The sequence below is a fragment of the Mugil cephalus genome, chromosome 15 (genome assembly GCF_022458985.1).
Source record: "Mugil cephalus isolate CIBA_MC_2020 chromosome 15, CIBA_Mcephalus_1.1, whole genome shotgun sequence".
NCBI classification, from domain to species: Eukaryota; Metazoa; Chordata; class Actinopteri; order Mugiliformes; family Mugilidae; genus Mugil; species Mugil cephalus.
Window position 1 is genome coordinate 24,505,712 of NC_061784.1, and position 24,314 is coordinate 24,530,025.

The following is a 24,314-nucleotide window of genomic DNA, read 5'->3' on the forward strand; positions in this document are numbered from 1 at the left end:
ATGCTATTTTTATGTGAAATTCATGTGAAAAGATGTGCAGCTTTTGTGACATGTTCAGTAATTGCGCAGCAGCGATGTACAGGCCTCAACATACCATACATAATATATAACATATAAAACAAAAATCTATATTTACAAGAATAATAAAATAATTGAATATTAAACAATTAAATTGCAATGAAATTAAATGAATTTACAACCAAACAACCTTGTGCAAAATATGTAAAAACTGTGTGTGCACAAATATGTGCCGCAAATTAGGACCGATTGGACTTTGTCTCCACCTGCTGGAGACATGCTACAAAATGATCAGAACCAGTTTGACACATAAAAAGTTGCTCCTGAAAAATAACTTCTTCGGCTCAGTTTGTCTCTTCTGTCTGCAGCTTTGTGTTTTATTGAACATGTGTTTCTTTACAGATTTGTACTTTTAAGACCAATCTTTTCTGGACTGGATCTTTAATCATCTGCAGAAGGAGCAGAAATAAAAATAGTTATTATTGCAGTTTTTCTGCAGAAGCCATGACCTCTGAGAGAAACCAAAGACTCCCAAGTTAAAAATAAATGAAAGTTAAATGACAGGCTGAGTAACCGTCCTGAAACAGATTTGTCATGAGTTTTTCTGTGTTTGTAAGGAGATACAGCTCTTTCTCTTCCTCTTCCTTCATTCTTACACTCCCTACTTTACACCCATGTGTCAGATTCCAGCGTCCTCCCTACCTCCCTCCGCGACTCCCTCCCTCTTTTTTTTCTTTTACTTTTTATTTTACCAGAGGCTTTCTTGCTCTGAGAGTTGCGTGTTGTAAGTTGGAACGAGGAAGCAGAGAAAGAAAGCCGAGCTGCTGCTGCTGCTGCTGCCACAGTGAGTCTGAATAGCTTCTGTCTTATTTTTCTCTGGGTAATTTTTTTCTGGAGCTTCTTGGTTATAGCTGCTCTCTGAAAACACTTCTTGTATAATCAGGAGGAAAAGCTTCTTTAGTCTGCCTGGTAGACGTGGAGGTTACTGTCCTACATGTTACTTTATAATTTGTATTCTGCTCCACTGTGGTTTAAGAACTGAATGTAGACAAAAGTAAAACTCACTATGTGAGCGTGAGTGGCTCTGGTCTGCTGAGCTCTAAACACTGAGGTGGTTGAAAAGGAAAGTGCAGAAGGTTGCAGTCACTTTATGCTCTGCTGACCTGGTTGAAGCTGTTGTTGGTGATTTTTTGTAATTGACAACATTTGAAATGTGCTCGAACTCAAGAGCACTTTAAAGGACCAGTGTGTCGGATACACTGACATCTAGTGGTGAGGTTGCGGGTTGCAGTCATACTCAAGGATAGTACATGAGAGGTTACAAGAACTTTTCTGGGATATCTGGCTGTGTAGACTGAGGAGGAGGAGGAGATTGTAAAGTGCTGTAATTAGATGTGGCAGCAAAGGTAATGTTGGGTGGAACCATAGGCAGCTAAATGGCATGGCTTAAAACAAATATCACTGTGTAAATGCAGTGAAGCTAATTTAAATTAATCAAGCTCTGGTTTGATGAACAAGCTGAGACATAACTGGATGTTGTAGAACAGGTTCCTCCGGGTCCAGGTGAGCATTAGGTTATTAGAACTCTAGTCATGTGACCTTCAGGCGATAAAACCTTAAACTCTTCTAGAAAAACAACAAGTCCGTTTTTTCTTTAATTTATACCATGACCTGAACCACTGAGAACCTTCACATTCAAACCCTGAACTTGTTCGTTTTCATTTGCCAAGCATGCAGGAGAAAATACAGTGTCCTCTAGAGCAGGGGAGTCGAACTCATTTCACACATTCAGTCCAGTTTGACCTGAAGGGACCAGACCAGTAACACAACAGCATATTAATCTATAAATAACAACGTTTCCTTTTGTTTTAGTGCAAAGAAGAACGTGTACATTTAATGAACGGCACTCTTACAGAACAAAACTTACAAAACTCTGCATTATATGCTTTAAATGTGTACAGATGTGTGTGTCTTTTTTATAGAATCATTTCTTTCCTTTTTTATCTTATTCTCTGAACGACCACACAACAGCTCCTCTCTTTAGGTCTCAGTCTTGCGTTATGTCCACAACTCTCACTAAAAGGAGGAATATTAGACTTTTATTGGAAAAATTGCAGCTAATGTCTCCGATGTAATTTTTGCATTTTGCAAAGTGACTGACTGCTACATGCTGTCTGGGACGTTTCCAAACTCAAAACAACCGTTGAAACAGTTAAACTGTCGGTCAGCTTTCAGAAGCCTGTTTCCATTCCCCACTCTGATTTCTGCAATGGTGTTCAACACAAATTATAACCTGCTGTAACTTCTGGTGCGCTCATGTCTTGTGGCGGTGGAGGAAACCACAGCGCACTTAACAGCAAGACTTACAAACAACTATCTTACAAACTGTCAGGCTGCATCTGAATTATGTCTGTTTCATAATGAAATGCAGATGGAGAATTCAGGAAATGACAGGCTAAGCTAGGCTAAACCTGCTAGCCAGTAGCTCAGGAGGTAGAGTGGTCGTCCAATAAACCAAAAGGTGATTGGACCGATGGTCTGTCTCTACTGAGGTAGTTTACTAAAATGGAAAAGGCGCTATTTAATACATTATCAAAACCGAAGCTACGTCAACATAAACAGGAAGTGCAGCCATTTGATTGAAACTTCCTCCCATCAAAGATACAACATCTGGCGCCATGAAAACACCGTGACCACTAGGTGGCAGCGTAAACAGGGTGTAGTTACTCTTATAATGTTTATTATCTCAGTGTGGTGATGATATTTGTTTGTGACCACACACGATAGTACACAAAGAGCGTCTGAGGTTTTAAGCATCAGAGACGCCGGTTCTTTTATTTTCTTAAAGATTAAACCAAGAAGCCGCTGCCATTTTTTCTGTTGACATTCCTCTGATGAGCTGCTTCCTCCTTTTTCCTCTAAGGATCTGTGCCTGATGTTATCTCTGTTAACAGAAAGTTTTAGTCCATCACAGAAAAAAACTGTCAGATAAAAATAGATGAGACTCAGGTTTGAGTGATCGATTATTTGGGTTTTGATTTTTTTATTTTTTCGGTTCAACAACATGATGCCCAGAGGAAGAACCTTTTCAGTCTACTGAGACCTCTGCGTCTACTTTTACTCAGTCACACTACTACTGTTTCTCTCCTGTCCTGTCCCCACCCCACCCTCCACCGCCACCACCACCGCCACCACCACCACCCCAGGAGAACTTCACTGAGGCAGAATAGATTTCCAACAGAGAGACTTTTCTGGGAAGTTGGTCCGCTGGTTTCCTGTATTTACTTTTACAATTCATCATGAAACTAGGTTGAGCTACATTTGGATGCAGCATCTATATTAGGACAGAGAAGTTCTCATGTGGGTGTTTACACTGAATCCAAAATGATTAGCTGTAGTTGTGTTTTAATGACACTGAGACTTATATTGATCCTAAACATTGCTTTTCTGTCTGGCTTCCATCCAGACCTCAGCAAGCTCAGCTTTATCTCACTGCCTTTGTCCAAACACACACTACCTCTATGTTGCTGTTCTAGAAAACTACAGCAGTGTTTTCACTGAATGACTGTTCATGTAAATAAAGTGTTGCTTAAGCTGGAGCTGCTCGTGGGGGAGTCTGGATGTTGAAATGTTTTTTTTTTTCATCTGGACAGGAGTGACAGATTCTCTCTCTCTCTCTCTCTCTCTCTCTCTCTCTCTCTCTGTGTGTGTGTTTTTGTTCCAGCTTTTATTCTTCTCCTCAGTCTGCGGGTGCTGAAAATTAAATCATGGTGGCTGACAACCTCAAAGTGAACTGTGACCCTTCGGGGCCAATTATGCCTGTCCGGCCCCGGGGCCTCTTCCACAGCATCAAGGTTCGTCATCAAACAGCTGCATATAAATGTGATTTAGTCAGGAACTGTTATCCTAAAGATTCTTAGAGCAAAGAGCGGCTCAGGATAGAAAGAGATTAGTAAGTAGTTAACCCTTTAATTAAGAGCTTATTCAGGTGCTTTCTGTCTCCTAGTTAAGCTAACACATTAGTTGGAAGAGCTAGACACACTGATATGCCAGCTAAGTTAGCTAATGCTAACATCAAAAGAAAGAAAGGTGTAAGTTATTTTATTCAAATGTCTTTCCGCCACAGTTAAGGCTGCATTCCACATTACTGCTGCTGTAGATTAAAGTTTGTTGTTAGCTACTAGTCTTGAATTGTCTTAAATTGAAGCCAAATAAAGTTTTCTGAATCTGAATCCTTAACGGAATCTAGTCTTGGCCCCCAGCAGCAGCAGATTCTCTCCTGGGAGGAAACCCAGAGAAATGTTGGACTCTGTGGAGAAAGTTCACTTCCTAAAGTTCATCCAGGAATTGTTCTGAAGTCACGTATTTTCCTGACCCCTGTCCATCCAGTCTCTTGCTAACGTTCCTTTGCCTCCCTCTCTTCTCAGTTCTTCGTGTTTTGCCACAGTTTGCTGCAGTTGGCCCAGCTGTTGGTGTCAGGCTACATGAAGAGCTCCATCTCCACCATCGAGCGGCGCTACGGCCTCTCCAGCCAGAAGTCTGGGATCCTGGCTGCCTTCAACGAGGTCAGTTTAGCTCATCCGTGAGGTGAATGACTTCCAGTCAGCTGCTGCTTGTATGGACGGTGTCCAGAACTCATTTCAAAGGAAAACACCAAACAAACAAAAGTTGTCAAGGAAACACAACGTTGTCAGATCCATTGTTCTGACCAGAGTCTGATAATAAAAACCTCAAACCTTGTTTCTCAACCTGTCAGTGAAGAGCGCACAAAAAGAAACTCAAGAAAACTTTCAGATTTACTAATAAACATGTTTGCAGAAAGGAATTATTTTTAAACATTTGAAACCGACCGTTAAACTAACTCAACCGAACACAGATCTTAGAAAAGTCCTCCAACCATGACATTACAGTGACGACTGTCCATCATCACATTAGGCCCCGCCCACATGATCTGATTGGTCCAGCACATGAGAGACACCAGATCTACTTTACTACACTACATCTGAGCATTCATAAGCAGCTACTGATGCTAAACTGTGCCAAAAAAAATAAAAATTATTAAAATAACAAGATGATGCAAGTAGTTATGTTAGCACAAACAATCAACATTAGCCTAAACAACAAACCTTGAGCAGCTTGACTAATGTTAGCAATTTAATTAGCCTGCACATGATAGTGTTAGCTGCTGTGTTAGCCTAAACAAGCTAATGTTAGCAATTTAATCAGCCTGCACATGATTTTTTTATTTATTAATATATTGAATTAGGACAATGCACATTAATCAACATTGGTGCATCAGTGTAAATGTGCCAGACTGCTACGTTAGCCTACAACAAAACAGCACGATGACTCTAGACCAACTTTTGTCACAAAAAAAATTGGATTTGTCCAAACTGGACTGAAGTGGCTTCATCATGGCCCAGACGTCTGTTGTTTCTATTCATGTTACTGATCCAATGATCAACCAGAGGCTAATAAAGGTTTCTGAGTGTGGTTCTTTTCGTTCTCCTGTCAGAATGAGTTCGTCTAAATGAGTGGATGTGTGTGTTTGTGTGTCCAGGTGGGGAACACCATCCTCATCGTCTTTGTGAGTTTCTTTGGCAGTCGAGTTCACCGGCCACGCTACATCGGAGGCGGAGCTCTGCTGGCGTGCCTGGCCTCGCTGCTGATGGCGATGCCACACTTCCTGAGTGGAAAGTACGACTACACGGACCGCATCAGCTGTGAGAACTAAAACACACACACACACACACACACACACAAAAGCTTTGATACGATGCACTCCCTAACCTCCTGGTTCTCTGATGACCCACTCTACTGACACCACTCAGGGCTTTTTGTTCTTCGTCCGATTCAGATTCAGAGAACTTTAACCACATAAACAAACAAGCTAAGGAAACAATAAGTGAATGGGCACATAATAACCGATCACAAAGTCAGTCCTCAATAAGATCAATAAAATCTGTAGCAAAAACTCAATAAATACATAAATAAAACATTAAAAAGTTCATCTAAAATGAGTGGGGTCTGTGTTTAAAAACTTAATCGCAGAAGGAATAAAAGACTTTACGTAACGATTTGTCCTACTGATGCTCATTATATGGCAGCTATAAAACCTCGGTCAGTGAAATGTTATCTGGTTGGTAACTGATTTGCTCTGTGAGCAACTCGTTCCTCCCACATCGTTCCCAAAGTCTTCTGCTTAGTGCCAGTCATTGTTAAACATTTTTTTCTCAAAATTGCCCAGAAAGATGGCGATAGTCCCCGATTCCAAAACTCAGGATTAGATATTGATTTCCTTTGTGCAAATACGTACAAGAGTTTATTGGTGAATAGGTGAAGAAGCTGAATTTTGGGATCCATCATCTGTGCATACCTTCTGGTCTGCTACTTGGGGGCCCCATGTCATAGCCCTCAGCTACAAAACCTTCACAAAAAAAAGTTATTTGCCAGAGTCTCGTAACTTGACCCCTTACCCTAAAACTCCCAATAGGTTGTGGGTTGCAGAGGAAAATGGCCACACGAGAACAAACATGGCCTCTACCGTTAACCAAGCAGCATCAAAACTCCAGTGTTTCCTGTCTTTTAACAGCTTCTAGTGACAACAGCTTCGGTCTCTGCGGCGTCTCCACTATCTCCTCGTCCTCCAATCAGACCTGCAAGGGGCAGGACACCCCCGCCCAGCAGGTGGTGTATCCTCTGCTGCTTCTAGGTCAGCTCCTGCTGGGCATTGGTGCCGTCCCCATCCAGCCCTTCGGCATCTCCTACATCGATGACTACGCCAGCAAGAAGAACTCTCCACTTTACCTGGGTAGGAGACAGGAGCCATGTTTTATCCATTCGGCCGTTTAGTTAGTCAGTTTATTGGTTTAGCACAAATGATGTTGCAAATCTGTGCAAGGACGTGTCCCCACAGGTTGTTAGCTTCAGTGCAAATGTAGCATGACCTAGAGAAACCTTAACCCTCTATAGGACACTTATTGAAATACTTGGGAATTCTAAGTTTCAGCCCTGGAGTCTTATTGTAGGACATAACACATTTTGTGAATTCTTTCAAATTTTTAAATTTTCTTGTAGTAAATCCAGATGTATGAATTTTACATACATACCTATATGTGGGTATGTCCTTCAGTGGTAAACACATGTAAACATGTATTTAGAGCATTAGAACATCAGAGCTAATTGATGTGTTTCTTGGGTATCACCTCAGAGGAACATGGATGGCAATCCTGTCTTTTCATCACTGCAACATCTTTATTTTTCTAATATTTTGTTCCATGATCAGCCTCATAGTGCTAATGGATAAATGTTGGCATGCCAACACAGGGAGCTAATGCTACCATCAGATGGAACTAATTAGCATAAAGTGATGCTTGGCCCATTCATAGTCTTGAGAACACCACTGCTACAGAAGCCAGCGATGCTAACAGCTTGCAAGCTAACAAGCAGCTAACGTCAGACATATTATGAAATGAAGTATCGCGCGTTTATGATGAAATTAGCATCTATCTTTACCATCTCTGAACACTTTAGCTAACACAACTTAACTCATAAAATCATACAAATCTCTCGAATTATTAACAGAAAATAAAGCTGAAATTAAGCGGGTCAGTCAGTTTATGTTTGATCCAAGACAGTAATAAGCTATTGCTAATGCTAACTGCCTTTCACGGAGCTTTGAAACAGAATGAACTCGTACTTCTTGTTCCTCATAACTGTCAGCTCGATAGCATGGCTGGTTTAGTATGATGGATTACCTGGAACGTGGAAAACATTCCTTACTGTTGATATTGAATGCATCTCGTGTTTTTATATACCTGATCCAATAATTAACTTCCTGGAACCATTCTGAACTTGATCCCGTGAGATAAAGAAATGCCACCCACTCACGTCCATTAAACTAAAGTATGAATTAAACTGTGTTTACGTCACACTAGAAAAGAACTCAAAGCAACCAGGAAATGTTTAAACAGTCTCTTATATTTTACATATCTCACATTTCCATGCAGACAGTTATGGAGATTTAACATGTATGTAAAGGTTCCAATAAATGGACCAGGCGTCGTGTTCTGACGTTTTTCCTTGGTCGTGTCTTCCAGGCATCCTCCTCGCCGTGACCTCCATCGGCCCGGCCTTCGGCTTCATCACTGGCTCCTTCATGCTGCGCTACTACGTTGACTTCGATAAACTGTCAAAGGGTGAGGAGACGTCGTGGCGCACTGAGAATTTACAGACAAATTAGGAAAATATAAGGAAAAGGGAGAACTTCCTGCGTCCTGGAGCAAAACCAGTGAGACTCTAAATAATGTGGGGTCGTTTCCTGCAGAAAATGGACCCACATGGGTTCAAGCTGGTGCTAAGCTGTTAGATGAAGGATATAAAACCAGAACAATGCAATTTAGAGGTAAAATGTTCCTGTCACCAAACACCAGAGAATAGTGAGCAGCAGAATGCTGACTTTATTTCCTTCATCTGAATAAAGATCTAACTTTCAGTTCAGAGCCCCATTCTGTGGCTCTTCTGGAGATTTTGATTGCAGAGTTTAATTCTACTGACAATGAAACCAATCAGGGTGGATCCTCTCTGTGGAGTTCATTCTGAAGTTGTGTTAGACATCTTGGATGATTTATTGGTTGTGGGGATGGCAGATGATCCAAACTTTATCTTTATCCTTTCTATGGTCATATAGATGGAGGCAGGGTAGATGTTTAGAGGTCACATTAAAAAAACAAAAAAAAAAAGGAGCGATGTGTCTGGGAAAATGACAAAATACTAGAGACCAAAGCCAAGAAGGATGTTAGAGTGAAACCATCCGAGTTATTTTAAAAGGGCTTCAGAAAGGGAGGGAAGCCACTCTGCTCAAAAGTCCCGCTGAAACGTTTATGCACCCTACATACGGACTTTTCTACATTTCTTCATTTGACACATAAATGTTATGTTGACTGAGTTTATTGAGGAAAATGAGCCACTATGACATATCTGTGAGGGTTCTGGTAACCCCTCTACTTGAAGGAATTTCAGCCCATTCCTCAGAACAGAACCACTTCACTTCTGAGGTTATTGTCACTTCCAGCTAATTCAACCATGAACAAAACGGCGGAGATTAACGTTTCAACATAGAAGATTATGTGGATCTCCAGTAGCTTTTAGGATAGCATCTATAATAAAGTGAAACTGATCTGAGACAGTGACGGTGGGAGGGTGTTGAGTAGGTGTTTTGTTTTGTCACAGTGCCATGTCGTTATTGCGCTGCAGATAATCCAGTCATAATTATTCCATCGCATGTCAAGTTCTCACAGGCATTTGGGTCTGCCACACTGTGACCACGTCAGAGCCTCCATAACCGCCAGGTGGATGGGAGAAAGTCATTCTGACGTACAACAGTAATCAACAGATGTGCACAAACTTGTCTTATTGTCGCAATATTAGCCTCCAGATAACCCTTCCAACAGCCAACATAAAGTATGTATTAGATCCTGGTTCAGATACTCTGGAGTAATGGGTGGACTGTGTTTGCTGCTTATGACGCTGTAGACTGAGGTCATGATATTTATATTTTTATAGAAAAATACTCTTGGTTGTATTATGGATTGTGTTCTCTGCTCAACGTACCTTTAGCTTTAGACTAGTTGCACATAGATAGACTTGTATAACAATGACACAACTAATTGTATAACCTGTGCATAATCCTTTAACATCTTTATGAGTCTTTATTTAGCTTCTTTATGGATTTATTTTCAGTGTTTTCTCACCTGTTCATTGCCCCCACAAGGTCATTGCATCAGTCTCCAAACAACAAAGACATGGACTTAGGTTTCTTTAAGAACTTTCATGAAAGTAACGTCTTAAATAACTCGGGTCTGTAACCGGTTTGTCTTGGGATCTATTACCAGTGGCTTTTGTGACAGGGGATTTGTAGCGTAGTACAGAGTCTTAGTGAAAGCAAATAAACCCAAAAATGTGAAGCAACTAGAGTCTGGATCTGAAGATTTGAATGAAAATGTCTTCAAGAAACACAAGAACTACAGCTCCCTGTGTTTTACCTTCACCTGGAGAACTGAGAACCTTCACAGACATTCAGGTTTATTTGTCTCAGTTCTATCAGATTCTTCAAGAGATGGAGGCTTCTAGATGCTGAAATACCTGCCTGCCACATATCTTACTGTATCTTTAGGAGGCAGAATTTTATCTCATAAGTTCCATTTGTTTGTTGCCGGTTGTCACGTTGGATCAAGAAAATAACAATCTGCAGCCTTTCTTTAAAACTATGAAGCACATGATGTTGTAATGTCCCCATAAAGAGTCAGGATTCAAGGTCACTTGCTTTAATCATGACGTGGTGTTATGGAAATCTGACTCACTTATCAGTCACTTTGTTTTTTAGATGTGAGATTAGGCTGAAAATACAGGACAGAGATCCTGGGTTCATTTCATTTTTAGCCTCTTAGTCTGTGGTGTCTGTGTGTTTTCATGTATTCCAACAAACTGGGATAATATTCCACCAACTGATTGAACTGGTTGTTAAAATAGAGAAATAGAGAAGATATATATATATATATATTGCGTGCAGTGTGATGTTCTTCACGTCTTGTTCTGCCTTCGGTTTCCAGATGAGATCAAGTTGGAATCCACAGACCTGCGGTGGGTGGGCGCCTGGTGGCTCGGCTTCCTGGTGGCCTCCTGCCTCCTCTTCCTCACGGCGCTGCCTTATCTCTTCTTTCCCAGAAATATGCCCAAAGAGGTGAGTCCCGCATGGAAGCAGAGTCTCTCATATGAAGCTTGCTGGGAGGTTTCTGTAAGTATTAACTTACATTAAAGTCATAAGACACAAGCTATCCTGCGTTCTTCTGTCCAGACTTGTCAGGCTCAGTCAGCGAGTCCTTAATATCTCAATAAATGCACTTTACTCATCCTAAATTATTAAATCAGGAAGTCGTCTTATCCCAGCTTGTCGTGTTTCAGGTCTCACTGCAGATAATTAGTTCAGATGCTGTATTGTGGTGACTGACGTCTTGATTCAGAGTGACACTGAGTCTTTCTGTCCTGTTCCTTTACTCACGATTTAAATTAAGAAGTCATGGATAGAAAGGTCACTCTGATGAACAGAAAAGGCTTTCTATGGCTCATTTATAAGCAGCCTAATTCAGCCATGCATGCTCACACATGAGGAATGTGTTTCTCTCCGTGTCTGTAAATACTGGTGTGAGCGCTGGGGTCTGGTGGATGTTCTAAAACCACAGCTTAGTCAAATCAGCTGCAGAGTCACTATGACTCTGTTTAGTCCTGTTTTAAATTAAATTGTGTCCTGAGTGATGTGGTCTCTAGAGTCCAGGTTTGAGTCCAGGTTCGACTAATCTGGTCTCAGTCCACATGTGGAGCTGATCTGGGAACCATGTCCCAGATCAGCTGAGGACGTATGTGGAGAGAAGTTCTCCAAGGTGGACAGATAAAGATGTACAGCTACTTATTTCCCTTCAGAGCACAGATAAATACAGCTGGATATCTCATAACAAAACACAATAAAAGATTAGAACCATTTCCAGGGTCAAGCAGTGCCTGAAGATTTAGCATCTGGGATGGATTAGTTGAGGGAAATGGCATGTATCTGAAGCATGTTGCGAAAGTTTTGCATTTTTTTCTAATGACCTGACCTGAGGTTTTTGCAACCTTGGCAGACTCTGTGGTGCTGCTCTATGGCTTAATGTCAGCTCTTGTCTTTATTATAACCACTGAGCACATAACAACCAGTTTAAGCAACAGGCTACAGTCACATGACTTTATGGTCTTCAGAGAACTCGGGGGGAGCAGACAAGAGAAGAACTTCAGAAACAAGCCGAGAGGTTTAGCTCAAATTATCTTTAATTACAACACAGGACAAACAGCTGGTTAAAGAAAAGAGCAACCACACTCCTGTTTGTCCTGTCTTTTATGACAATATCAAATATACAGTGTGATAACTTACAACTTCAGTTTAACTGATATAGTCTCTTCACCTCAACAGTTTTGGCAACAATCGTTTTTGGCTCAGTTCCCAAAAGCAAAGTTCTGTACATGTTTCACTGAGATAAATGAGGCAAATAATTCAACAATTGCTCAACAGAGTTTCTTCTGACATGTCCCAGAGAGTCAGAAAACATTTAACTCAAAGCTTTCCCCTCTCACGAAGGACGGTGAAGTCTAGTTTGCCTTTTTATTATTAATTCAGTGTTAGAGTCGGAGAGCTGCTGCACTTTGATAAAAATCAGCTCAGACTCTTTTTTAGTTTGGCAGTTGTGTTACATACCAGAGGGACTCCTTCCAGGGTATATAAAATAGGAATTGCAGTACGTTACACAAACATATTATGAAATCAAGGCTTAACTTATTGTTTTAATGCCAGGAGTATATTCATTCAAATATAGGAGAAGATCTGGATTTCAGTCAAAATGTGTAAGACAATCTGAAAGTCTCCAATTGAAAGTAGAGAATCTCGAGTATTAACAAGCTAACATGCTAACAGGCTAACAAGCTACCGAAATTAACACATCCAGAAAGTCAAGGAGAATCACAAAATCACACGAGACGTTGTCATTTCAATTCAGTTTCAAGTTTCTCTCCCTCTCAAGAGTTTGTGGATGAAACTTCATTCACAATGTTTTTGGTAAAAGAGTTCCACATTTTCGAATAATTTATTTGATAAGATTTTTCATAGTGTAAACTGTGTTGTTACAAGAACCGTAAATATTACAAGCAGCTTTCCAGAAGTGAAGCAAAATGATCACAGAGAAGGAGCTGCAGTCTTGTTTTCCAGTGTGTCGCCTGCTGCTAGCCTTCCTGGACGACATGTTGCTAGCCACACAGGCAGCTGCTAATTGTTGTTGTCAGGAAAATGATTAACATGCAGCGAGTGTCCATTAAAGTCTAAGACAAACAGGTGGTTTAGTGGACTGCAGTTTCTCCAAAGTCCACTAGAGGTTCCACGTTAAACCTTGATAGCAAAGCAACATGCTTCCAGCCTGGTGTGTAGAACTCACCTGCCTGCAGAATTAAGGGGTGTGGTCTCTTTGATTGACAGATGGGTGTCCTCACAGGTTGCTAACTGTCTCTAGCCTTTAATCAACTGGGAGTTATGAAGTTATATTAACAGAACTTGATGCATTTAATCTTCTTTACCAAAATGTGATGATCACGATTTAAATGTGTGACTGTGTCTTTAATGAAACGGAGCCGTTGCGCCTGTTTGTCGGTTGAGTAAAGATTAACTGACGTGTAATTGGAGGAAAAGTTTCTTATCTTTAAAAGTGAAAGTTGAACTGAGGTTTGGCTTTGCTCAACAAATCTGTGGACTTTGACTGAACAAGCGTTGAGCAACATTCTGGCACTGATAACGTTTTTCCTTTTATACTTGGGGGGGAAAAAAACATGTTGAGCTTCAGTAACTAAGTCAACAGATTTCTGTGCTGAGTCAACCGGAACCAGCAGATGTCTTTAATATCTTTAGCACTTCAAAAGAAAAAAGAAAAAGTCCAAGGCTTGAGGAGTATTTTTCCACCACGACATTTCCCAGATATTTTGATTTGACCTCTGATCAGGACTGTGAGAAATTACAGGAATCTGATCATAAGACATTTTAAAGCACCTATAATCTATTTTTTATTATTATGCATGAAATTACAGCATGACGAATGGGAAATATGTCATAAACTCCTTCCTATCTTTGTGTCTTTGTTGAGCAACAAAGAAGGTGGATACTGACACTAATGACCCGTCATTAACATGTGAACCTAAGAACTGAATGTGTCAATATTTTCTGTATCCTGTTGCAGGACCTGTTACAGTATTCCTAAAGATTGTGAGAATCCTATCAGAGAGCTCCTCCTCCTTTAAGAGCTAAGAGCTCCTTTTATCTTTACCAACATCTACTGAACTTTATAAACTCTTAGAAAACATCAGGATTGTAAGAATTTTCTTTGAGCTAAGAATCTTTAGGAACATTGGTCCCTGACCTTGGATTGACTGATAAACTTCACCTCAAATCTGAGGATAAAATCTCCAATAAACAAAATATATTCCTGGTTATCCATACCAACAAACTAGTCTTTGGTCTGTTGCATATAAATAAATCCATGCTCCATGCTTTCAGGCTTGTTTATCTAAGGTCTATTTTAGAGCTATGAATGTAAACCTTGGTGGCATGCAGGGCCCTTACAGATGCCCTAAAAACTGCAGTGACTCCAGGCTGAGTGGTTTCAGTGCAACATGTGATTTTTTTCGTTTTCCGCATTCACGCAGGATGGCGCAGATGACGTAGAGTCTAGACCGGACGTTAATAAGCAGCAGACAAACCCGCTCCAGGAACTCACCCTTCTTCAGTTCCTCAAAAGTAAGAGTCTTCTTTCTCCAGTTATATTTTCTGTCTGCGGTCGAGTTAACATCAGGGTATTGACCAGAGATTTTAGAACCAAGATGGCCGCCATGTCTCCTCCTCCTCCTCTTCCCATCGGTCAAACTGGGGCCAGAACTGGATCCAGGTTCTGGATGATCCATACGTCCTTCCTCTAGAAAGTTAACTCTGCTCTCTGCTCTGTACTCTATATGAACTCCACACAGAGCTAACGTAGCTAGCTAGCTAAAGACATTCATTCACTGACAATGTCCCACATCTAAAGTTTAACTTCTTGAAAGATCCTCTTTATAATTATCTCACATCCTGTTTTTCAAATAATGACCAATAACAACAGCATAATATTAGCTACCTGAAATCTATGTGTACATGTACTTGGCCAAAATCCCACCCACTAATATGGAAGGGGTGGAGCTTATGAGCTATGCTGCAGCCAATCGCCGGGGGATTCACATTAGAGGAGCTGTCATGGCGTCCATCTTTGTTTACAGACTGGTTGGCACTGACTCAGCTAGTTTAGGATTTTATTCACTATTAGAAAAGATAAATCTGAAGTGTTAAAGCTTTTAACTTTGGGTGAACTGTGTCTTCAGGTTTTCCTCGTATCGCTCTGCGGACCCTGCGAAGTCCCATCTACCTGCTGGTGGTCCTGGCGCAGGTGAACCTGGCGGCGCTGCTGTCCGGCCTCGCCACTTTCATGGCCAAGTTCATCGAGAAACAGTTTAGCCAGACAGTCTCATTCTCCACAATGATGATAGGTGAGACTCCCCCCTCCCCCCTGATTAAATTAAAACAGACTCAGATGCGACTGAAGACGTCCTCTTTCTTCCAGGTGGAGTTGGGATCCCGCTGGCAGTGCTGGGGACCGTCCTGGGTGGAGTCTTGATGCGAAGGTTTAACCTTTCAGTCAGAGGTGCCAGTAAGTTGTGCACCGTCGCCATCTTCCTCTGCATGCTGTCCGCCCTGCCGATGCTGCTCATTGGCTGCCCCACCCAGACGGTCTCCGGAGTCTTTCCTCACAGGTATCATCAGCATACATGCACCAGCTGCACAGACTCTAATTCTTGCACCACTGCTGAGTTAGTTTTACCTGAAAGCGTTAACATAGTCAGAAATGTCAGGTTCTGTCTTTGCCTACATCAAAGGATTCACTGCATCTGACCCACAGCCTCATGCAGGTGGGACATCCTCACCTCCTTTTTGGTCGATTCATTCATGAAGGTCTATAAACATCTCTTAGTCCTTACACTTTGGACCAGTCGGTCTTGGGACACCCTACCAGGGACGTTTGTACCCAGTAACAGAGCAAGAAAATCACAACATTTGTATTTTTATTTCCATAAAAACCAAGCTGAGAGAAAGACATCTGGACTTGTGTTCTCAGGTCTAAATGACCCGTGGGGAGTTTAGGTTTTTATCAGGAATGTTGGGGATAATGTTGAGATCAGATGTTCAGACTATCTGCTGGTCAGATGTCCTACTGCAGAGTAAAGTTTGGCCAATCGAACATGAATGTTTTTCTGAGGCTGAGAAGAATCTGGTGAACCTAAAATATACAAATAAAGCTAAAATATCTATAAATGTCCACCTGATAAAAACCTGAACTCTTCACCAGTCATTTAGAGCTGAACCGTCTTCTAGAAAGAACAACAGACGCAGGTGACTTTGTTTCAGCTTGTTCCTTTATTTATACCATGACCTGAAGTACTGAGAAACTCCACATGCATTTAGAGATATGGAGATTTATTTGGTAAACATTGTAGGTTCTTCAGATTCAGAGCCCTAACATCCACTTACATCCAGTCAGCAGATGGTGCTAACACCTGATCTCAACACTGTGGGCTCAGTCCGGATTATTTTTATTACTTTTTTCAGAGGAAAGTCAGAGTAAGAACTGGTTCTCTTTCATGTTGGAAGACTCAAGTTGAGGTGGAGGGGTCATCTGCTGAGGTTAAAGATACCCCACCCCGTCTAATGTGGTCTACAAGGTCCCCCTCTGCATGAACTCTGAGCACAACTGGTTTATTAGGAACCATGAAGAAGAACAAGTGTCCTATTGTTTCTAATGTGATGATGTTGACAAGTGTCTGAATCAGCTCTGATGTTCTAATGTGACAAATACATGTTTACATTAGTTTAAGTACCAGGAACCAGATATGAGACCAGAACCAGATATGAGACCAGGAACCAGATATGAGACCAGGAACCAGACATGAGACCAGAACCAGATATGAGACCAGGAACCAGATATGAGACATTCATTCATCTGGATTTAACTCAGGAACAATAAAACATTTAATGTAGGGTTGAAGTTTCAGTTAGTTCGCTCCACTAAGGATCTAAACTCTATAATGTGTCTGTTTTCAGCAGCCAAGAGCCTTCGTGCAATTCTGGCTGTCGATGTCCTCAGGAGGCTTTTAACCCGGTCTGTGGTTCAGATGGCGTCGAGTTCAAGTCTCCGTGTCACGCTGGATGTTCCTCGGTGGAGAATGACACCAGCGGCAAAGTCACAGTGAGACACGTTTCATTTTTTCACTAAACACTGTTTAATAATAAAACTCCTGTTGAGTTAGGAATTTAAGCCCATGTGGCGTTCAGGGTCTCTGTGTGTTTCTGTGCTCTCATGTCCTCTGTAAATGCTCTGGGCTCTCGGGTGAGGGCGGTGACTTCACATCTCGTGTTGTTGTGGTGAAAGCGTCTTTGTGTCCAGCTTCAACTCCCCCACAAACGCTCCCTGTTCACGAATGAATGACGTTTATTTAGACCCGAGACATCATGAGGTCTTTATCTGCAGCCTTGAGCTCTGATATCAGCGTCGGCCCTCGTAAACCAGGACCTCACCTCAGTTCAGGTGTGTCAGGACTTTGTAATGCAGAGGTTTTAAAGCCAGTGAGGTCAGAACAAGCTATGAATACATTCAACTTTTCAACTCTTTGAGCCTGATTGTTTGAGGCTCAGTTCATCACATCCATCCAAACACAGATACCGTCTGACTGTGAGCAGAGGCTCGTGTCAGTCACTGTAGAAGATTATGGATGAAGAAGAAATACACTCTGATAATTTGCATGGATATTTTTGAAGTTAAGACTTTTCTAGTTGGGCCAACTCAGTTACTTAAGTACCAGGAGCATGGTTGGCCTTGTCCTCTACAAGCTTATTTCAGTCAGACAAACTTAATTTAACTTAAGTGTGTTAAAATAATAATAATGTATCGGTTTATATAGCACTTCATCACAGACACGCTGAGCTACGGTCTCGTTTCATATTTCATCCTGCAGAGGGTGCCAGCGATTGTCCAACATTAAACAGATTTTGTCGTTCACCCTCCTCTCAGCCACTGTTTCTAACCAGTCCAAGTTCTTCCCACCACCCGGCAGCTTTCCTCACCACTTTATTGAGTCTGATGACCTCACCAGTCTCGTAGAGGAGTAATCATGATCACTGAAGATTAAGGTTTCAGCAACACAAAGATGAAAGTGAAAGTGAATTAGTTTTGTATCCAGAAAGTCATCATCTGTTCTCTAGAACTGAGACGAGTTTCCAGGAAACAATCATCATGAAGTAATTAAAGAGGAATGTATGAAACCATCTGCTCAGCTATTTCAGAGCTGAGAGGAAAGTTGGGAGGTTTAGACTCCACATTCTTTCACTCTCAGTTTGTCACAGTTATTCTGAAACCCATTTGGCCCATCTGTTATTTAGTTTGGAAACCAACTGTTTCATTCACATCTGTGGGTTGGAAAACTGAGGGAACCTTCGTTTTCAGTGTGACAACAATAAGAACAACTAAACATTAACTGCTGATCTGTTTATGTTTAAGGAGCTCCAAATAGAGATTTATTTAACTTGCTCAAACTCCAACTTTTATTTATGTATTTATTTATTTTTATGAGGTTGAGTTTTTTGAGATTGTTTTTTTAATGTTGAATTTTATGAGGTTGAACTTTTTGTGATGTTGAATTTTTTTATGTAAACTACATTTATTTAGCAATTCATATTCAAACTCTGATGGCACAGAAAAACTTCCATAACCAACAGATAAATTTGTTAATCGTTTAATTTCTAGCTGCTGACAAATGAACTGAATATGTTTGATTGACATTTAAGATGAATAAACACGAAACATGATCTTGATGCACTGAAGCTGTTCCTTTATTTATGACGTTAATGTGTCTCCGTAGAACTACACCAACTGTCGATGTGTCGGCAACGCCAGCTTCGCTCGTCCTGGGACCTGTGGAAGTGGCTGTTCCCACCTCCTGCTGCCCTTCATGGTTCTACTGGGTCTCACCAGCTTCATCGCTGCCTTCTCCCAAACCCCGTCATACATGATGATTCTCAGGTACGAACACACAAAGAATACACACAGCTTTATTAATCCTCAAAGGACAATTCAGACTGACAACAGCGCGGAAAAAGAAAGAACACAGTGTCTGAGTCGTGGTGGTTCCAAACTATGTACAGTTAACGGGCATTTTACATTTTTCTCCTCCTACCAATTTAAATTCAAAACCAGGACATTGAACAAATAGGCCAGATTATAATACACTCATTCCACAGGATTTACATTATAAAACCCAAATATGTGTGAAAAGTTCCATGTGTAAATCTCCATCTTCTTCTGGATTGTAAAATGAGCTCAATGGTAGAATGTGATGATGTCCAGGAGAAATAAAATGTGGTATTTCTATAAAAACCTCATTGCAGCTCACGCAGTAACCCTCAGGGAGTGCTTTCTACATTTTATTAATCACAGATTAATCAGACGTCCACGTCAGATTTACAGATTTATAAAGAAATTCATTCATTCATCTCAGCAGGGTTTTTTTTTGTTTTGTCACTGGTGGTCTCACAGAGATTTCCCCATGACATTTCACCACAACAACCTGTTATCAGCCATCATCAGGGTTCCTGCTGTTCACATCAACAAATATGGAAAATATGGACGGGTGAGATTCACCAACTGATTGATTAACTGATTGATAAGGACGTCTATCTAAAGACACGCACGGTGGCCGTCAATGAACTGACGCCAATGAGATGATTTCCTGTGCCTGGAAAAAATATTATTCATGTAGTCACTGGTATTGAGAAATATCGAAGCACCCAAAACAAATACCAAACAATAAAGACCAGAACGATTACAGCCATCGAGCAGCTGGTACTTCAGGCTCTGCATCTGAGAGGAAATAAGTCTTCCTCCCAGCAGGTGGCAGCAGTCTGTACTGTAGGATACAGGAAGAGCTACTATTAGCTGGATGGCTAGGAAGCTAGGAGGAGCTACAGAGCGTCATACATAGCTGTCCTCTCACGGATCGTTCTGATTGGTTGGTCCACTATTTATCCATTCTAGATGATCATTTGTCAGTTGTGGAAATAATCTTTTTTTTTTTTTTTGTCTGAGGAAGCTTTTATACGAACGTCAAACATTTCCTCGGTCCAGCTTCTAAAACTAGATTTTTTCTTAATTCTGAATCTGAAATCATTCCCTCGAGAATAAAGGCTAAAGGCAGATTAAGATCTAATGAATGTGACATTTGTGTCTCTTCTGTAGGACGGTGCCCACTGAGGACAAGTCTTTTGCGGTGGGAGTCCAGTACATGCTGTTCAGAGTCCTCGGTAAGTCAGATGATCACCTCTGGGGCCCAGCAGCGCCCCCTGCTGCATGGAGGTCTACAGATTCATTTACGTGTTCGAGACATTTGCTGATGTTTGTGTCTTTGGGTGTTTGCAGCGTTCATGCCCGGCCCGGTGCTCTACGGCAGCGTCATCGACACAACCTGCCTCCTCTGGGGCAAGAAGTGCGGTAAAGCAACTTCTTGTCACTACTACAACTTGAACGGCTTCAGACAGAGGTAACATCACAACCCGACACCTACTACTCCCCAACACAATCACACAACTTCCATCAAGACACATTCAACATTAAAACATTAAAAGTCCTATACACATGGTATTAGTTTAATCTGGGACGTCCTGGTTCAGATCTTGCCCCCTATGTCTGAGTTTCATGTGGCACATTCACACTGGATAAACAAACTCTGTGTTTTACTCAAATTTACGTTCCGCTGTTGTGGCTCTGCTACTTTCCAATTCACTCCACTCTGTGTAAGAGGCAGCTTAATTTGCAAATAATAATGTATAATATAAATATATTTATGAGTCTATTTATCCTGGGGCAGAAATGACCAAGGACCTGTCAAGATTTAAACCAGATGAACACATTAATGGTGGAGTTAATGGTTTCGTCCCTGGTCTAAATGGGTGAATGGGTTAAACATCCTTCAGGATTCTCAACAGACAAGAGGTTAAAAAAAAAAAAAAAAAAGACATTAAAAGTCAAATCTACCCCCTACTTTACATGACAGGATTAGTTTTAGTTTACGAATCACACACATGAACGATTCGCACAGGACTAAAATCACAATTAACATTATTCCAGATTAACAGGGGCCCGGATTACACTAGTCCCATGCTTGTCCCATCAGGCTAAATTTATCTGAAATTTAAAGTGCAGTATCTATTTCAGGGTCTTCAGGAAGCTTATTAGAGATGGAGTGTAGAATGTTTTGTAGATGTTTTTCCAATGAGATGATGCTGATCAGCTTCAGATTCAGACAACTTTATTAATCCCACCAGGGGCAATTGGTTTGGGCATCTTTCATACTGTTATACAATGTACATAGAATAGCAACAGATCAAAGTAGATGAAGGGGGCCTTCCTGGTTTATAATGCTGCCCTGGTTGGTTTGTGAGAGTCTGTTCTTGTGTTTGGTGGTGAGAGAGATCATTCAAGGTTGGAATGTTAAATGAAATGTGAGAATGGATTCAATGAGTTGTGGTAAACCACAACATTTTAACCCAGTAAACCAAAGTCCTTAGATTCCTCAGCAGGTGGAGGCATTATGGTGGTTTCTTATTGATGGCGTCAGTGTGCTGCATGAAGGATAAACCCAGATATTTAAAAGTCCGGATCTTCTCTACCAGCGGCTCGTTTGTTTCTGCCTCCACGGCACAACTCTTTGGTTTTTGTGATGTTCAGTCCTGTCGGACACTAGAAAATTGTTTCCTTCACCTGCTGTGTGCTTGTGTTTGCAGGTTTCTGGGCCTACAGGTGGTCTTTGTGTGCGGAGGGCTGCTCTGCTTCCTGCTGACCATGGTCGTCCTGCGGCGGAGGGCCGGACGTGAGGAACCGGAAAACAGAGGCGGGTACGAGCTGGTGGACGGAGAGAAGACGGCGGAGAGCAGCAAAGAAAAAGAAGCTCAGGGCATCAAGACCTGAGGAGACAAGGCCAGAGGGCGAAAGCGAAAGATGGAATCGAGAGGCAGAACCAGGGGGAGGAAGGTCAGAAGCTTCTTAACGATATAAGGAAGCAATGAGAGCTTCTCCTGGCTGTCATGTAAAGGACCAGTCTGCCTGTATAATGAGGCAACAACACGTTTTCATATTGTTTTGTTTGCTACTCTTTATGCTTAGCTCACATTTCCAGTGCGATCAACCACATTTTGTCTGTAGATGGATTGGTTCCAAACTGATCCTCGAACTTTTAAACAGTAAGTTCCTCTGAGTTTTAAAGCTTTGTTGAACAAGGCAACAAAGACGAGATGAGCTCAGAGAAGAGAATAAATCCGTCCAACCTCGTCCTACATGTAAATACAGGCATTACTGATTTCACGTCTCTCCACCTCCTTCAGTGCAGCTGATTCAAAGCTGGTAATGTACTATAATGCATCCGAGGCTGAAAGGAGGACCTTCCATTCTGACAAGTTAGCAGTGTTAGCTAACATTTATAATATGTGCTACCAACTAAGGAGCTGGAATGTGGATGACGGCTTTTAAAACCCTTTCAGTGACTGAAGCTTCTGCACAGTTCACTGTTTCCAAACACAAATCCTCAATTTGCTCAAATCTGGTGCTAACGTTCAATAAGCTGCAGTTCCTCCAAACTCCACTAGATGATGCTCAAAAGAACAACGTTAAAGTGAAGTGTCCTCTGCAAATACATGTATGTCAGTTCTCTTTGACCAGGGCTGTGGGTAGATTAGTAATCAGTCCTCAAGGTAACTACAAATAGAGAAGATCATCTAGAAGAATGATTATAATGGGTTGAAGACTCAAACAGCTACAAACAGACACAGAATTACCACAAAGACACTTTGTAGCTTCTTCCAAAATATGTATAGTCTTCATCACGCCCACATAGAGACACCAAATGATATGGACACAGCTGACAACAAAGAGACAAAAACACCAGATTACTTCAGATAAGTGCAGAAACACAAATAAAAATAAGACAAAGACACATAATCTACCGACAGTATGTTTTGACTCTTTCATTTGAGGGGTCTCCTCCCTGTGTAGGTGGGGACTTTTATAGGGACCCGGGGATATAAAGGATTATATTAAACATTTACTAGTTTGACCACTGTGTTTTCCCGTCATATGCTGCATGTATTCACCTGAAAGCAATATTATTTTTATACAGAAAGTGTATCTAGGTGTATTTTAATAGATCTGAATTCATTTATGGGGTTAATCGATTTCTGGGCAGTTTCAGTGCTGCATAGATAAAGTCTTTAACATGTGTGATTTATTTTTGTCTTGTGAAGATTCAAAGAAAACACTTTCTAAGTTTTTTACAGTTAATTTTTACATATTTTTATTTTTTGTGATTTCTGGTTTCTAATTAAGTGAAAGGGGAGGAATGTGAAGTGCTATTTGAGCTGAGTAAGCTAACGGGCTAACAAGCGTTGTTTATTCACTGGGCTGTGGTTTTTTGTTTTCTCCACCTCTTACAAACTGTGAGTGTCAAACTCTGAGCCGGTCTGTGAAGCTGAATAAACCTGAACAAAGAAGATCCCTCTGATGTTAGGATGTGAAAACTGTTTCTTTTTTGTCCTGTGAATCTTCATTTCATTCTGTAAAATATCATGTGAAACATTTTCTGTCACGTCAGCAGCAGAGACTCCGTTCAGACCTGGAATTAACATCCATTCTGATGAAGTCCACGTGTGAACACTGATCTGGTCTCAGTCCACATGTGGAGGCGGTCTGGGACCCATGTGACTTTGGTTAGTGAAATAAACAGAAATAAAGAACTTAACGTGTGACATAGGATCACTCAGGGCAGGTTTTATTACCAGGTCTGAGGGTCAGGATCAGATCTAGGACGCTTTCAGAGACACATTTTACTACCAGGTGTGAACTCAGGTGTTTAAAGCTGCGATCAGATTGATGTTAATGTGAGGTCTAAACGTGGTTTATTTGTGTGTGTTTGCTTCCTGTGGTTTTTCATGGTGTTTATTTTTTACTCCTCATTAAAGTTAATCCCACAGACTGAGGTCTCACGGAGGCTCTGTTCTATCAAACTATCAAATCATGTTGCACATTTGTAGACACGGATCCTGAAACTGGAACAGTGTAACTTCTCACCGACTCTTAATCTCAGTGTTTAGATAAACATTCCTGTCCTGTTATGATGTGCATCAACAGACAAGTTCAGGCAGCAGGTTTTAGTTGTTGTTGGCAGGACTTCATGCCAACCCTGCAACAGTTGGAGGTTCTACCTGCTCAAACATGTCATTGCTTCTCCTCTCAAGTGTCAGTAAACATTCAGAGGTTCAAACTTGTGCTGTCATTCAGCTGATCACAAACACATGTGGCGTGTTCCAGAGAGTGGACGTCCATCTGCGTCATCCTGTGAGGGTGAAGCAATGTTTCATTATGAAGGCATGAGGCAGATGCAGCAATGGAAACACAAGAAGAGGAAGTGAGTTTGACTCCTGCAGACGTCAAGTCTGTATCAGCTGAGCACAAATCCCCCCCCCCGCGCACACACACACGCACACACACACACACAGACACACACACACACACACACACACACACAGGGCCCCTCCTCTCCCATGCTGC

General features: G+C 41.4%; 1 protein-coding gene across 2 annotated transcripts; it reads left to right on the forward strand.

The window, feature by feature from the left end:
* Window positions 1-714: 714 nt before the first annotated feature.
* Window positions 715-23,738, forward strand: slco2b1 (solute carrier organic anion transporter family, member 2B1). 2 transcript variants are annotated; one of them, XM_047607569.1, is made up of 15 exons: window positions 715-862; window positions 3,743-3,872; window positions 4,446-4,583; window positions 5,579-5,741; window positions 6,611-6,829; window positions 8,118-8,216; window positions 10,629-10,759; window positions 14,290-14,380; window positions 14,995-15,159; window positions 15,234-15,423; window positions 16,769-16,913; window positions 18,583-18,743; window positions 19,956-20,020; window positions 20,136-20,256; window positions 21,500-23,738. In XM_047607569.1, exons 2-15 carry the CDS (start codon window positions 3,786-3,788, stop codon window positions 21,681-21,683), a joined length of 1,959 nt encoding a protein of 652 aa, XP_047463525.1. In that variant the 5' UTR covers window positions 715-862; window positions 3,743-3,785; the 3' UTR covers window positions 21,684-23,738. The 2 variants fall into 2 exon arrangements, with proteins under 2 accessions (XP_047463525.1, XP_047463526.1); XM_047607570.1 differs by having other exon boundaries at window positions 16,772-16,913.
* Window positions 23,739-24,314: the final 576 nt, after the last annotated feature.